This window comes from Tachysurus fulvidraco, chromosome 18, assembly GCF_022655615.1.
Source record: "Tachysurus fulvidraco isolate hzauxx_2018 chromosome 18, HZAU_PFXX_2.0, whole genome shotgun sequence".
Lineage (NCBI taxonomy): Eukaryota > Metazoa > Chordata > Actinopteri > Siluriformes > Bagridae > Tachysurus > Tachysurus fulvidraco.
The window spans coordinates 589,501-607,264 of record NC_062535.1 but is presented as its reverse complement, the minus strand read 5'-3'; the positions used below and the strand labels follow the sequence as shown (position 1 = coordinate 607,264).

Sequence of the window (17,764 nt, the reverse complement as noted above, 5' to 3'; positions counted from 1 at the left end):
CTGTGACTCCACTCGATTATACATCTGTCAGGCTTCAAGTGTGTGAGTCAGTGTCTCCTCACTGCTCTGTGGACTTTAATTAGATTATCAGTATGGAAGGCTGGAAGTCATGAAGACAATATCAGTCCTCCTCTGAGCAGGCGTTTAGTAAAAAGTGCAAAATAATTCCACTGTGACTGAATTATATCGATTATCATCACAATGATGAGGCACAGTGTGTGTGTCATGTCAGATTCCTGGCCTGACGTGTTTGTCTTGACATTAACTGACAGGTTCATTAATACATGTACATTAATACTCTCTGCAATTTGTATTCACAAAATCCTGCATAATCTTTACTGAAAATAGTCATTAAAAATCTGGTACATGGCCAAAGCCTAGTGAAGCAGTCACGAGGCGTTCGGCAGCTACACCACCACCGGTCTTCATCACTTCCCCTGATCTTTATCACACCGAACACACACAAGGTGAGGCTGCGAGTCAGCTGCTGATTTCACGCCATTGATGGAGAAGTTATTTCTGGCTTTACACATTTTAAACGCTTCCTATTTCCTCGTAACATTACATCATGTTCAGTTCAGATAACAAACATATTCCACCAAAACAATGTGGAGATATCGTGTTCTACTTCCTACATACTGTAGCCTTCCTTCCTCCCTACAATCACAAAAATCAGTTTAAAGCTAACGAACATAGCGCTAGAAACTGTCTGAGACCTCGCGAGCTGATCTGACTTCCTCACATGCTGACTTTTGGTATCCAGAAGTTTTCAAACGTTCAAATGTCCGAATGAATCAGCATTCGGTTCCTCGTGATTGTTTCTGCCTCCATGTTAGCATGAGATCAGTTTAAACTCCACTGATTTAGCAGTGATGATGTTTGTTCATCAGTTGATGAGCTTCTCAAAGTCTTCAGAGGAAATCTTTAAAAGGTGATTGTCTAAAACTTCATTTCTGTTTGAGAAACAAGAAAAGAGGAAGATATTAGAGCTCAGGAAAGTCTGAGGAATGAGAGTGTGTGTGTGCCCTGTGATGGGTTGGCACTCCGTCCAGGGTGTATCCTGCCTCGATGCCCGATGACGCCTGAGACAAAGCAGTAAAAAATAAATGAATGATATTTAAGGCCCATCTCTAACTGAGTTTGAACCCATTCACACCGAGCTCCTACACCTCACCTTTACACACATTCCTTATCTCTAAGCTAATAAAGCTGTGTAAGCGTGAGTGAAAATGTATGACACACCCAGGTCAGAGTCACAAGGAGGTTTAGGAACTCTGGGTCTCGATCAGTTCAGGAGGCAGAACAGGAAGTAAGTAGAATTTCTGAACATCACCTAAGCACGTGGAACATTCTACAACAACACTGCTACATCTCTGAAGGCTTTATTTGGTTCATTATAGTCATCAGTTTAAAGTGTGAGGCTACAACACTTATGAGATGATGTGTGTGTAAGGACACAACGAGAAACTAAGGTTTGTTTAGGGATATCATCATATCTCAAAAAGATGGATCTGACAAGAAGCTAAAGGACTAGCCTGTGATCGCCTCGAGGCACTGACTCTCCCGTATGTCCTTCAGTTCTGTGGAGCTGTGATCCGATAACGTTACGAATGTTTGCAGTGAAGTGGAATTATAGTCCAAGGTGCTATTGAGGGATGGATTTTTTGCTGTCCTGTGTATTAGAGTAACCGTGGTGCAGGATGTTTACATCACAAACTGGGATCTGGGGATAACTGATTTGAAATGTCCAATTAAAGTTGCACATAATAATAAGGCACCATCATGGTATACTTGTGCTGAGTGCTAATCACTTCAGCAGTAACGATGCATTCATTAGCATTATTACTCTGAGGAAAGTAGACAGCTGTCACAGTTAAAGTCTTCACTCGCTGAAACATCAGATCAGCATCCAGAAGGTTGTATCTACTTACAGCTCAGTATCATCAGTATCAGTGCATCAGTATCATCAGTATCAGTGCATCAGTATCAGTATCATCAGTATCAGTGCATCAGTATCAGTATCATCAGTATCAGTATCATCAGTATCAGTGCATCAGTATCAGTATCATCAGTATCATCAGTATCAGTATCATCAGTATCAGTATCATCAGTATCAGTATCATCAGTATCAGTATCATCAGTATCAGTGCATCAGTATCAGTGCATCAGTATCAGTGCATCAGTATCATCAGTATCAGTATCATCAGTATCAGTATCATCAGTATCAGTGCATCAGTATCATCAGTATCAGTATCATCAGTATCAGTATCATCAGTATCAGTATCATCAGTATCAGTGCATCAGTATCATCAGTATCAGTATCATCAGTATCAGTATCATCAGTATCAGTATCATCAGTATCAGTATCATCAGTATCAGTGCATCAGTATCATCAGTATCAGTATCATCAGTATCAGTATCATCAGTATCAGTATCATCAGTATCAGTATCTGTGTGTCTCCATACAGATATAATGTGTCTCCATACAGATATAATGTCTCCATACAGATATAATGTCTCCATACTGATATAATGTCTCCATACAGATATAATGTCTCCATACAGATATAATGCGTCTCCATACAGATATAATGTGTCTCCATACAGATATAATGTGACTCCATACAGATATAATGTCTCCATACAGATATAATGCGTCTCCATACAGATATAATGTCTCCATACAGATATAATGTGTCTCCATACAGATATAATGTCTCCATACAGATATAATGCGTCTCCATACAGATATAATGTGTCTCCATACAGATATAATGTCTCCATACAGATATAATGTGTCTCCATACAGATATAATGCGTCTCCATACAGATATAATGCGTCTCCATACAGATATAATGTCTCCATACAGATATAATGTGTCTCCATACAGATATAATGCGTCTCCATACAGATATAATGTCTCCATACAGATATAATGTCTCCATACAGATATAATGTGTCTCCATACAGATATAATGCGTCTCCATACAGATATAATGTCTCCATACTGATATAATGTCTCCATACAGACATAATGTCTCCATACAGATATAACGTGTCTCACTCAGTCACAGAATATCGCTTGCACCCTGATCATAATTAAATCAATCTGCACTTAGCAAAGAAATGCTAATTATTATTTCCGAGACAAAATCGGTCGATTTTTCCAGTGTCTTGTTTTGTTCCTCACGACACGGCTGCCAATCCTCATAATTCCTAGGAATGAACCCTATCATTGTGAAATGTCAGGAAGCATAAACAGCCCTGTGGCTCAGGCCTTTGGAGCACCAACATCACTGTCTATCTGTATTAAAGGATTAATGATCTCACTGCTAAATGCTTTAATTACGTTAAGAACAGGTTTATGGTCAGGTTTGTGGTCCTGAATCACAGGACTTATTAATCAGAACATTTTACATTCACAAGTAATATGTGGATATTTGTGCAAATGTCTTTACACATTACACCAAAGAACATGAGGTAAAACCTGATCTGAAAAAAGATGGTTACCAAGTTAATTCGGGGGTGGGGGGGGGTGGGGGTGTCATACCTCGACACCTCCTGGAACATTCGTCAGATCTTCTGTTGTCCCCCAGTTACAGAACTGTCAGAATATTTTATCCTGTTTGGAGAATTTAAGCCGTGACAGATTCAGAATGCTGATACAGCTTTTCATCACAATAATGATTTTTATTTTTTTTGCTTATTTATTTGGTCTTTTAGTGATGTACATAAATATAATAAATATATATTATAAATGTATATTAGCGAAGATGAAGATGATGATGATGAAGACCTGAACAGAACTATAGAGGCTCTGTAGATAAAGCAGAAGCTCTATAAATAATCAGATATGAATTTATTCAGAATTATGGTGTAAATAATGTTGTATTCTGGCTCAGTGTAAATGTGACGTGACGTACGGATAAGTACAGTGACCCCCTTATTCTCTGTATTTAACCTATCTAAAGTGCACACACACACACACACACACACACACACACACACACACACACACACACACACACACACACACACACACACACACACACACACACACACACACACACACACACACACACACACACAGCAGTGAACACACACACACACACACACACACACACACACACACACAGACACACACACAGACACACACACAGACACAGACACACACACACACACACACACACACACAGCAGTGAACACACACACACACACACACACAGACACACACACAGACACACACACAGACACACACACACAGACACAGACACACATACACACACACACACACACACAGCAGTGAACACACACACCGTGAACACACACACCGTGAACACACACACACCGTGAACACACACAGACCGTGAACACACAGCAGTGAACACACACACACCGTGAACACACACACAGCAGTGAACACACACACACACTGTGAACACACACACTGTGAACACACACACCGTGAACACACACACCGTGAACACACACACCGTGAACACACACACCGTGAACACACACAGACCGTGAACACACAGCAGTGAACACACACACACCGTGAACACACACACCATGAACACACACACTGTGAACACACACACAGCAGTGAACACACACACACTGTGAACACACACACAGCAGTGAACACACACACACCGTGAACACACAGCAGTGAACACACACACACCGTGAACACACACACAGCATGAACACACACACAGCAGTGAACACACACTGTGAACACACACACAGCAGTGTACACACACACAGCAGTGAACACACACCGTGAACACACACACCGTGAACACACACACCGTGAACACACACACTTTGAACACACACACAGCAGTGAACACACACACACACACACTGTGAAAACACACACAGCAGTGAACACACACACCGTGAACACACACAGCAGTGAACACACACACACTGTGAACACACACACACACAGCAGTGAACACACACACACCGTGAACACACAGCAGTGAACACACACACACCGTGAACACACACACAGCATGAACACACACACAGCAGTGAACACACACACTGTGAACACACACACAGCAGTGAACACACACACAGCAGTGAACACACACCGTGAACACACACACAGCAGTGAACACACACCGTGAACACACACACCGTGAACACACACACCGTGAACACACACACCGTGAACACACACACTTTGAACACACACACAGCAGTGAACACACACACACACACACTGTGAAAACACACACAGCAGTGAACACACACACAGTGAACACACACAGCAGTGAACACACACACACTGTGAACACACACACACACAGCAGTGAACACACACACACACCGTGAACACACAGCAGTGAACACACACACACCGTGAACACACACAGCAGTGAACACACACACACTGTGAACACACACACACAGCAGTGAACACACACACACAGCAGTGAACACACACACTGTGAACACACACACACAGCAGTGAACACACACACACACTGTGAACACACACACACAGCAGTGAACACACACACACACACTGTGAACACACACACAGCAGTGAACACACACACACACTGTGAACACACACACTGTGAACACACACACACTGTGAACACACACACAGCAGTGAACACACACACACACACAGCAGTGAACACACACACACACACAGCAGTGAACACACACACACACAGCAGTGAACACACACACACAGCAGTGAACACACACACACACACACACACACACAGCAGTGAACACACATACACAGCAATGAAGACACACACACACAGCAGTGAACACACACACACACAGCAGTGAACACACACACACACACAGCAGTGAACACACACACACAGCAGTGAACACACACACACACAGCAGTGAACACACGCACACAGCAGTGAACACACACACACAGCAGTGAACACACACACACACACAGCAGTGAACACACACACACAGCAGTGAACACACACACACACACACAGACACACACACAGACACACACACAGACACACACACACACAGACACACACACACACACACACACACACACACACACAGCAGTGAACACACACACACACACACACACATACACACACACACACACACAGCAGTGAACACACACACTGTGAACACACACACCGTGAACACACACACACTGTGAACACACACAGACCGTGAACACACAGCAGTGAACACACACACACCGTGAACACACACACAGCAGTGAACACACACACACACTGTGAACACACACACTGTGAACACACACACTGTGAACACACACACCGTGAACACACACACCGTGAACACACACACACTGTGAACACACACAGACCGTGAACACACAGCAGTGAACACACACACACCGTGAACACACACACCATGAACACACACACACACTGTGAACACACACACAGCAGTGAACACACACACACTGTGAACACACACACAGCAGTGAACACACACACACCGTGAACACACAGCAGTGAACACACACACACCGTGAACACACACACAGCATGAACACACACACAGCAGTGAACACACACACTGTGAACACACACACAGCAGTGAACACACACACAGCAGTGAACACACACCGTGAACACACACACAGCAGTGAACACACACCGTGAACACACACACCGTGAACACACACACCGTGAACACACACACTTTGAACACACACACAGCAGTGAACACACACACACACACACTGTGAAAACACACACAGCAGTGAACACACACACCGTGAACACACACAGCAGTGAACACACACACACTGTGAACACACACACACACACAGCAGTGAACACACACACACACCGTGAACACACAGCAGTGAACACACACACACCGTGAACACACACAGCAGTGAACACACACACACTGTGAACACACACACACAGCAGTGAACACACACACACAGCAGTGAACACACACACTGTGAACACACACACACAGCAGTGAACACACACACACTGTGAACACACACACACAGCAGTGAACACACACACACACACACACTGTGAACACACACACAGCAGTGAACACACACACACACTGTGAACACACACACTGTGAACACACACACACTGTGAACACACACACAGCAGTGAACACACACACACACACAGCAGTGAACACACACACACACACAGCAGTGAACACACACACACACAGCAGTGAACACACACACACAGCAGTGAACACACACACACACACACACAGCAGTGAACACACATACACAGCAATGAACACACACACACACAGCAGTGAACACACACACACACAGCAGTGAACACACGCACACAGCAGTGAACACACACACACAGCAGTGAACACACACACACACACAGCAGTGAACACACACACAGCAGTGAACACACACACACACAGCAGTGAACACACACACACACAGCAGTGAACACACACACACACAGCAGTGAACACACACACACAGCAGTGAACACACACACACAGCAGTGAACACACACACACACACAGCAGTGAACACACACACACACAGCAGTGAACACACACACACACAGCAGTGAACACACACACACAGCAGGGAACACACACACACACAGCAGTGAACACACACACACACAGCAGTGAACACACACACACACAGCAGTGAACACACACACACACACAGCAGTGAACACACACACACAGCAGTGAACACACACACACAGCAGTGAACACACACACACACACACACACACACACAGCAGTGAACACACATACACAGCAATGAACACACACACACACAGCAGTGAACACACACACACACAGCAGTGAACACACACACACAGCAGTGAACACACACACACAGCAGTGAACACACACACACACACAGCAGTGAACACACACACACAGCAGTGAACACACACACACAGCAGTGAACACACGCACACAGCAGTGAACACACACACACAGCAGTGAACACACACACACACACAGCAGTGAACACACACACACAGCAGTGAACACACACACACACACACAGACACACACACAGACACACACACAGACACACACACACACAGACACACAGACACACACACACACACACACACACACACAGCAGTGAACACACACACACACACACACACATACACACACACACAGCAGTGAACACACACACTGTGAACACACACACCGTGAACACACACACACTGTGAACACACACAGACCGTGAACACACAGCAGTGAACACACACACACCGTGAACACACACACAGCAGTGAACACACACACACTGTGAACACACACACTGTGAACACACACACTGTGAACACACACACCGTGAACACACACACCGTGAACACACACACACCGTGAACACACACAGACCGTGAACACACAGCAGTGAACACACACACACCGTGAACACACACACCATGAACACACACACACTGTGAACACACACACAGCAGTGAACACACACACACTGTGAACACACACACAGCAGTGAACACACACACACCGTGAACACACAGCAGTGAACACACACACACCGTGAACACACACACAGCATGAACACACACACAGCAGTGAACACACACACTGTGAACACACACACAGCAGTGAACACACACACAGCAGTGAACACACACCGTGAACACACACACAGCAGTGAACACACACCGTGAACACACACACCGTGAACACACACACCGTGAACACACACACTTTGAACACACACACAGCAGTGAACACACACACACACACACTGTGAAAACACACACAGCAGTGAACACACACACCGTGAACACACACAGCAGTGAACACACACACACTGTGAACACACACACACACACAGCAGTGAACACACACACACACCGTGAACACACAGCAGTGAACACACACACACCGTGAACACACACAGCAGTGAACACACACACACTGTGAACACACACACACAGCAGTGAACACACACACACAGCAGTGAACACACACACTGTGAACACACACACACAGCAGTGAACACACACACACACTGTGAACACACACACACAGCAGTGAACACACACACACACACACTGTGAACACACACACAGCAGTGAACACACACACACACTGTGAACACACACACTGTGAACACACACACACTGTGAACACACACACAGCAGTGAACACACACACACACACAGCAGTGAACACACACACACACACAGCAGTGAACACACACACACAGCAGTGAACACACACACACAGCAGTGAACACACACACACACACACACAGCAGTGAACACACATACACAGCAATGAACACACACACACACAGCAGTGAACACACACACACACAGCAGTGAACACACGCACACAGCAGTGAACACACACACACAGCAGTGAACACACACACACACACAGCAGTGAACACACACACAGCAGTGAACACACACACACACAGCAGTGAACACACACACACACAGCAGTGAACACACACACACACACAGCAGTGAACACACACACACAGCAGTGAACACACACACACAGCAGTGAACACACACACACAGCAGTGAACACACACACACAGCAGTGAACACACACACACACAGCAGTGAACACACACACACACACAGCAGTGAACACACACACACACAGCAGTGAACACACACACACACAGCAGTGAACACACACACACACAGCAGTGAACACACACACACAGCAGGGAACACACACACACACAGCAGTGAACACACACACACACAGCAGTGAACACACACACACACAGCAGTGAACACACACACACACAGCAGTGAACACACACACACACAGCAGTGAACACACACACACACAGCAGTGAACACACACACACAGCAGTGAACACACACACACACACACACACACACACAGCAGTGAACACACACACACACACACACAGCAGTGAACACACACACACAGCAGTGAACACACACCCGGAGCAGTGTGACAGTTTTTACATTGAGGTTTTGGAGCAAATCATTAATAATTGAATTTATCGTCTCCTATCTCATCTACATCTCACCTACATCTCACCTACATCTCACCTACATCTCACCTACATCCCACCTACATCTCACCTACATCCCACCTACATCTCACCTACATCTCACCTACATCTCACCTACATCCCACCTACATCCCTCCTACATCTCACCTACATCCCACCTACATCCCTCCTACATCTCACCTACATCCCTCCTACATCTCACCTACATCCCTCCTACATCTCACCTACATCTCACCTACATCCCTCCTACATCCCACCTACATCTCACCTACATCTCACCTACATCCCTCCTACATCTCACCTACATCCCTCCTACATCTCACCTACATCCCACCTACATCCCTCCTACATCTCACCTACATCTCACCTACATCCCTCCTACATCTCACCTACATCTCACCTACATCCCACCTACATCTCACCTACATCCCTCCTACATCCCTCCTACATCTCACCTACATCCCTCCTACATCTCACCTACATCCCTCCTACATCTCACCTACATCCCACCTACATCCCTCCTACATCTCACCTACATCCCACCTACATCCCTCCTACATCTCACCTACATCTCACCTACATCCCTCCTACATCTCACCTACATCCCACCTACATCTCACCTACATCCCTCCTACATCTCACCTACATCCCTCCTACATCCCTCCTACATCTCACCTACATCCCACCTACATCCCTCCTACATCTCACCTACATCTCACCTACATCTCACCTACATCCCACCTACATCTCACCTACATCCCACCTACATCCCACCTAGAAGTACCAGTACTTAACACTTTAACCTCCTATAACTGAGAGTGTAAGTCAGTAATGTTTATATGGAGGCAGAATGTGGACACAGAATTGTCCATATGTGTGTACAGTACAATGTGTAGAGCTAAGCGTTCTCCTGCTTTCTGTAAGTCAGTAATTGGCCTCTGTGTTTGTGGGGAAATGTTTCATCTGGTCTATTTTTGTCTGAGAGCAGGGAGGCATATTTAATGGCTATGTAGCTTAACCTGTAAAGTCAGCTAAACAACTGTGATCTAAAAATATACCTGAGAAATCCTACATGTGCAAGAAATGTTTGTCTTTGGTTTCAGTTGGACGTCAGACAGAATAGACATAGTGTGCAGAATTTACCATTTAATTATACATAGTACAGAGCAGCCAATCTCACAATGTTAGTCAAGAAGCTTTTACAGTCATTATAACCATACATACTGTAGCTGTTACACTACACAGGATCAGGTGTTATAGAACACACACAGCTAGAAGGACTTAGTAAGTTAGTCACATAAAGTGTATCTGTGTAACCTGGTGTACACAGTGCAGGACAAGACAGACGAGACATGTGCAGGACAAGACAGACGAGACATGTGCAGGACAAGACAGACAAGACATGTGCAGGACAAGACAGACAAGACATGTGCAGGACAAGACAGACAAGACATGTGCAGGACAGGACAGACGAGACATGTGCAGGACAGGACAGACAAGACATGTGCAGGACAAGACAGACAAGACATGTGCAGGACAAGACAGACAAGACATGTGCAGGACAGGACAGACAAGACAGTGCAGGACAAGACAGACAAGACATGTGCAGGACAAGACAGACAAGACATGTGCAGGACAAGACAGACAAGACATGTGCAGGACAAAAGACAGTGCAGGCAAAAAAAATACAAGACAATACACAAAAGACAATTAACAGAAACAGCACCAGGGTAAATACTGTGTGTTCAGGGTAAATACTGCGTGTTCAGTGTAAATACTGTGTGTTCAGTGTAAATACTGTGTGTTCAGAGTAAATATTGTGTGTTCGGGGTAAATACTGTGTGTTCGGGGTAAATATTGTGTGTTCAGGGTAAATATTGTGTGTTCGGGGTAAATACTGTGTGTTCAGTGTAAATACTGTGTGTTCAGAGTAAATATTGTGTGTTCGGGGTAAATACTGTGTGTTCAGGGTAAATACTGTGTGTTCAGGGTAAATACTGTGTGTTCAGGGTAAATACTGTGTGTTCAGGGTAAATAGTGTGTGTTATATTACATGTGCAGTAATACTGTAATGAACACAGTGTTATAGCAGCAGTTACAGGAGATAAAGTATTGTACAAAACAGGAATCAACTGAAATGTGAGACAGAAAGTGTAAAGAACAAAAAGTGTAAAACATCATGTACAGTTTAATGGATGTATAATGGAAGTGTGTGTATATGGTGTAGGTCTGTGCCGTTCATACTGTGTGTGTGTGTGTGTGTGTGTGTGTGTGTGTGTGTGTGTGTGTGCGTGTGTGTGTTGTGAAAGCCAAGTGTTCTGGTATCTCATGTCACGTCTCATGTTCATTATCTTCTTTTTCAGGGTCCAAGATGGCAGATATGGAGCATGCACACCAGCAATTGTTCACCAGCAGCTTAGGGATCATGGCAGTGGTTCAACCTGACCAGAGACTGTACAGATCTGAGATCATAACAATGTCCTTTTCATGAGCGAGAAGTCCACCAAGGTGTTCTGCTCTGATTGGACTATAACTCTGAAGGAACAGTCCAGATCAGCTCATTAGAGAGGACATTACAGGTGTGAGACGACTGCAAAAGTAAATAACTGTCTGCACATTATCTGTTCTCCCAGTGGGTGAACCTGTGCTCCTGTATGAGCCATGAAGGAAACACACGTGACAAATTCAACTCGGTCAAGTGGAAATATTAGCGGTGTAGTGACCAGTGCCTTACTCGGGTGGACCATGGCTGTGTTCTTTTTTTCATTTTCACACATGCCATTGGCCCAAGCTGATTGCTGGCTAATTGAAGGGGAAAAGGGGTTTGTGTGGTTGGCGATCTGCAGCCAGAACCAGCCACCGTATGAAGCAATCCCACTACATATCAACAGCACTATTGTGGATCTACGGCTCAATGAAAACAAGATTCGGAGCATCCATTTTTCCGTTCTAAGCCGCTTCAGCAACCTCACCTACCTTAACTTGACCAAGAACGATATCTCCTACATAGAAGATGGAGCTTTTTCTGCTCAGTTCAATTTGCAAGTACTGCAGATTGGTTTTAACAAGCTAAGGAACTTAACAGAGGGTATGCTGCGAGGATTGGGGCGTCTGCAGTACCTCTACCTTCAAGCTAACCAGATTGAGACTGTCTCACCGAATGCTTTCTGGGAGTGTCCTGCTATTGAGAACATCGACCTCTCCATGAACAGGATTCAACAGTTGGATGGAAGTACATTCCGCGGTCTGTCAAAGCTAACAACGTGTGAGCTCTACTCAAACCCATTCACATGCTCCTGTGAACTGATTGGATTCCTGCGCTGGTTGGTAGCATTCCCAAACAGGACAAGTGAAAGGATGGTGTGTGATACACCAGCTGGCTTTTCTGGCTATAGCCTCTTAAGCCAAAATCCAAGGATGCCAACATACCGGAATGCTTTCCATGCTCTCTCTACTGTCTGCACAGATGATAATGTGACCCCATACCTGCTTGGATCCTCAGATGGAGGTACCCCCACAATCCTGCCAGATCTGAGCCCTTGTGGATTGGAAGACTGCCCTTCAGGGACACCACCAGATGAACCCATCAGCATCAGCCCAACGTATTTTGACCCAGATGCCCGTCCAATCATGAAGCTTAAAGAGGTGACACACACAAGTGCAGTTATCACAATCCAAATACCTAATCCTTTCCGAAAGATGTATATTCTTGTCCTTTACAACAACAGCTTCTTTACAGATATACAGAACCTTAAAAGCCAAAGGGAAGAAATTGAGCTGCTGAACCTAAAGCCCCACACAAACTACACGTACTGTGTGGCCTCCATACGCAATTCTCTAAGATACAATCATACATGTTTGACCATTTCCACTGTTACACGGACAATGAAGGAGCATGTTCCGAACGGTTCGACGGCCACTCATTATATCATGACCATATTGGGTTGCTTCTTTGGAATGATCATTGTACTTGGTGTGGTGTATCACTGCCTGAGAAAACGTAAACCTGAAGATGAATCAAAGAGCAAAAAACTTAAGATGAAAAGGAATTTGATAGAGATGAAGTATGGGGCTGAACTAGAAAGTGGACCTATCTCTCAGCTATCACAGAAACAAATGATGTCCACTGTCGAGCCCATTCAAAGGATGCCTTATTTACCAGCCGCCAATGAGAAAGACCCGTACAATGTACAGGAACTCTCTGGAACTCCCAAAACAACTAAAGGAAATTACATAGAAGTGAGGTCAGACCAGGCAGATCGCATTGAATGCAGCATTCCTCCATCTGAGAACAGCCAAGGATCTGTGGCAGAAATATCCACAATAGCCAAGGAAGTGGACAAAGTGAATCAGATCATCAACAACTGCATCGATGCACTTAAATCTGAATCAGCCTCTTTCCAAGCAGTAAAATCTGGAGCCATCTCAACCACTGACCCTCAGCTGGTTCTTACATCTGAGCACCCAGCAGGCAAGTCCGGTCTTCTATCCCCTGTATATAAAGGAGGATATCACCACCCTCTACAGAGGCATCACAGTATGGAAGCGCCACTGAAACGGGCCAGCACTTCGTCAAGTGGTTCTCTGCGCAGTCCTCGGTCTTTCCGTTCAGACGGCGCCTATCGCACAGAGTCAAAGTATATCGAGAAATCTTCTCTAGATGAGTCTGGGATTCTGACGGTGACCCCGACTTCTGCGATACTTAAGTCAGAGGCAGAAAGAATGCGACATTACACGGAGCACCGGCACTCGTACCCTGGCCCACACCACATGGAGGAGCAACTTGAGGTTTCTTCAAGCAGGAAATCGTCCATCTTGGAGCCGCTGACACGCTCTCGGCCATACGAGCTGTCATATTCACATCTTTCACCACAGTACCACAACCTCAGTGGCTACTCCAGCCCAGAGTACACCTGCAGGCCATCCCTGAGTTTGTGGGAACGGTTCAAACTCCACCGCAAACGCCACCGGGATGAAGAGGAATACATGGCTGCCGGTCACGCATTACGGAGAAAAGTACAGTTTGCTAAAGATGAGGACCTCCATGACATCCTCGACTACTGGAAGGGTGTGTCTGCCCAACAGAAATTATGATTGCTTATTTTATTTAAGTGTTTATTTAAAAAGTGTCTGAATAAAACTCACTTCACTCTCTGGACCAAATAAAGACAGTCTTCATTAAAGCTGCAATAAGTAACTTTCAGTGATTTAGGGATTTAAATTTAGCCATCTCTGGTCTGAAGACCAGTTGTGTTACGGCCACAGTGAGCATCAATTCAATGCTCATTTAAAACAGATTTCAAGACAACTGGAGAAAAATCCAGCAGCAGAAACTGAAAAATTACATAAGAAGCTGCAAGTAAATCAACACAACAACAAAACATGAACACTAATACTAGTCCGCTAATTAGCTAGATTTGCAAAAAAAATAAAAAAAACACCATTACCGAATTAGCCAAGTAACACCGCAACACGGCTAGCTAGCAAACCTGGGTAACAGCGGTTAAATTACAGAGCGCCTCATAACCTTTAAAATGGCAAGCTAATATTCATTATCATTGATGAAATTCTAGCTAATATTACCCAGTGGTGGCATGTGGTAGCTAGCGGTGGTGTTGTTTACACTTATTATTTTACACGAATTGATTCAGGTGATAGAACCTTTGTGTTTTATCATCTTTTAATACTCAGAGTTAAGCAAGTGAGTTGCAGAAGTGAAAGAACACCAAGTTTAAGTCTTCTTATTTCTGTACTGACACTTTAATACAAAAACACAAAGTTACATACTGCAGCTTTAAATAGAAACTCACTCATTTTTGGAGTTAGAGTAGCTTAGATAGAATGAAATCACTAGTTATTTTTGCTATTGGACAGTAAGGCGTTATTCACTAGCTCTTACGGGAAGGAATAAAAAGTAATAGATGACTTTTAACAGTATTAACCTCAAATGAAAACATTTTTATATATCACTAATTATAAAAGTAATTATAGGATATTATATATTGTCTAATTCTTATTACTATCATTATTATTATTATCGCAATCATCTCATCATTCTAATTATTATTATTAAGATTATTCTTATTGATTACTCTAATGAATCTCTGGTTATCGCATGGCCGTGTCCTGTGACAGTATACTGACTGTTGTGCACTCGGAACAAAGAACTTGATCAAAATGTCTGCCGAATACTGTTTCACGTAAGAGTTCGAAAAACAAAAAAACAAAACAAAACTGTGCTACTTTTTTTCCCACTGGTCAAAAGGAGTGCTACAGAATTTTCAAGGGAATCTGTATCAAAAAAAGAAGAAAGAAAAATGAACACAAAAGCACACGTGTTGTCTTTTACAACAAAACAACTAAAAAATAACAGCTTCTGTTCGTGCTCTTTTTGTAAAATTACTGTTCAATCTGCAATGAATGTCTCAAGTCCTTAAGGATTGCACTGTTTAACTGCACAAAATACACACACATACACACACACACACACACACACACACACACACACACACACACACACACACACAGAAGAATTTAGAAGAATTTAGGATGATTATTCTAGCCTTTTATAACTTCATCACTACCACCAGATTATTGATGTTATGGTTTATCCGTCTTTGTTCACAGAGATAAATTATTTTTTATTTTTTAAAGCCCTGAATCTCTTCTCTGAGAAATGAAGCACTGAACAGCGACAACCTCCAAGTGCAAGTAAAATTAACTCCCTTACAGAAAAATCACAGTGTCATGTGAAAGTGCAATTTAACACAAGGCAATTTTAAATAATAATGTATTTAATATTATTATAATAAATGATGTAAAAGTAAAACATTTAAACTGCAAATGAATGAAATTTAAACTGCGGGGAAAAAATTTTTTTTTGAAATCAAATAAATAATTGACATTGAGGAAAATTCGAGTGAAAGTAAACAAGCTTAATCCTGTGAGAAACGTGCAGCTTGTGTGAGGGCTCTGTGTCGGCACTGTAAACATCACAGTGTGTGTTTGTCCTTCAGCTCTTGCAGCAGATGTAAAGTGCTGAACGCAGTAAGTCTCCAACTCGCTAATCTTCCTTCACAGACAGTAACGCTGATAGACCGTTTAGACGCACGGCCTGGAAACACATCACAACTTCTGTTGTCTACAGGAGACCAGGGTGTCAGGTACAGACCAGGGTGTCAGGTACAGACCAGGGTGTCAGGTACAGACCAGGGAGTCAAGTACAGACCAGGTACAGACCAGGGTGTCAGGTACAGACCAGGGTGTCAGGTACAGACCAGGGTGTCAGGTACAGACCAGGGTGTCAGGTACAGACCAGGGTGTCAGGTACAGACCAGGGTGTCAGGTACAGACCAGGGTGTCGGGTACAGACCAGGGAGTCAAGTACAGACCAGGTACAGACCAGGGTGTCAGGTACAGACCAGGTACAGACCAGGGCACCAGGTACAGACCAGGGTGTCAGGTACAGACCAGGGAGTCAGGTACAGACCAGGGAGTCAGGTACAGACCAGGGTGTCAGGTACAGACCAGGGTGTCAGGTACAGACCAGGGTGTCGGGTACAGACCAGGGAGTCAAGTACAGACCAGGTACAGACCAGGGTGTCAGGTACAGACCAGGTACAGACCAGGGCACCAGGTACAGACCAGGGTGTCAGGTACAGACCAGGGAGTCAGGTACAGACCAGGTACAGACCAGGGTGTCAGGTACAGACCAGGGAGTCAGGTACAGACCAGGGTGTCAGGTACAG

General features: G+C 44.4%; 1 protein-coding gene across 3 annotated transcripts in view; it reads left to right on the top strand.

The window, feature by feature from the left end:
• Positions 1-17,122, top strand: part of elfn1b (extracellular leucine-rich repeat and fibronectin type III domain containing 1b) — a 46,862-nt gene extending 29,740 nt beyond the window's left edge. For all 3 annotated transcript variants that reach the window (XM_047802783.1, XM_047802784.1, XM_047802785.1), the window contains one exon: positions 12,380-17,122. In XM_047802783.1, the coding sequence (XP_047658739.1) occupies positions 12,678-15,110 (2,433 nt within the window). In that variant the 5' untranslated portion in view covers positions 12,380-12,677 and the 3' untranslated portion in view covers positions 15,111-17,122. The remainder of the gene's footprint in view (positions 1-12,379) is intronic.
• Positions 17,123-17,764: the final 642 nt, after the last annotated feature.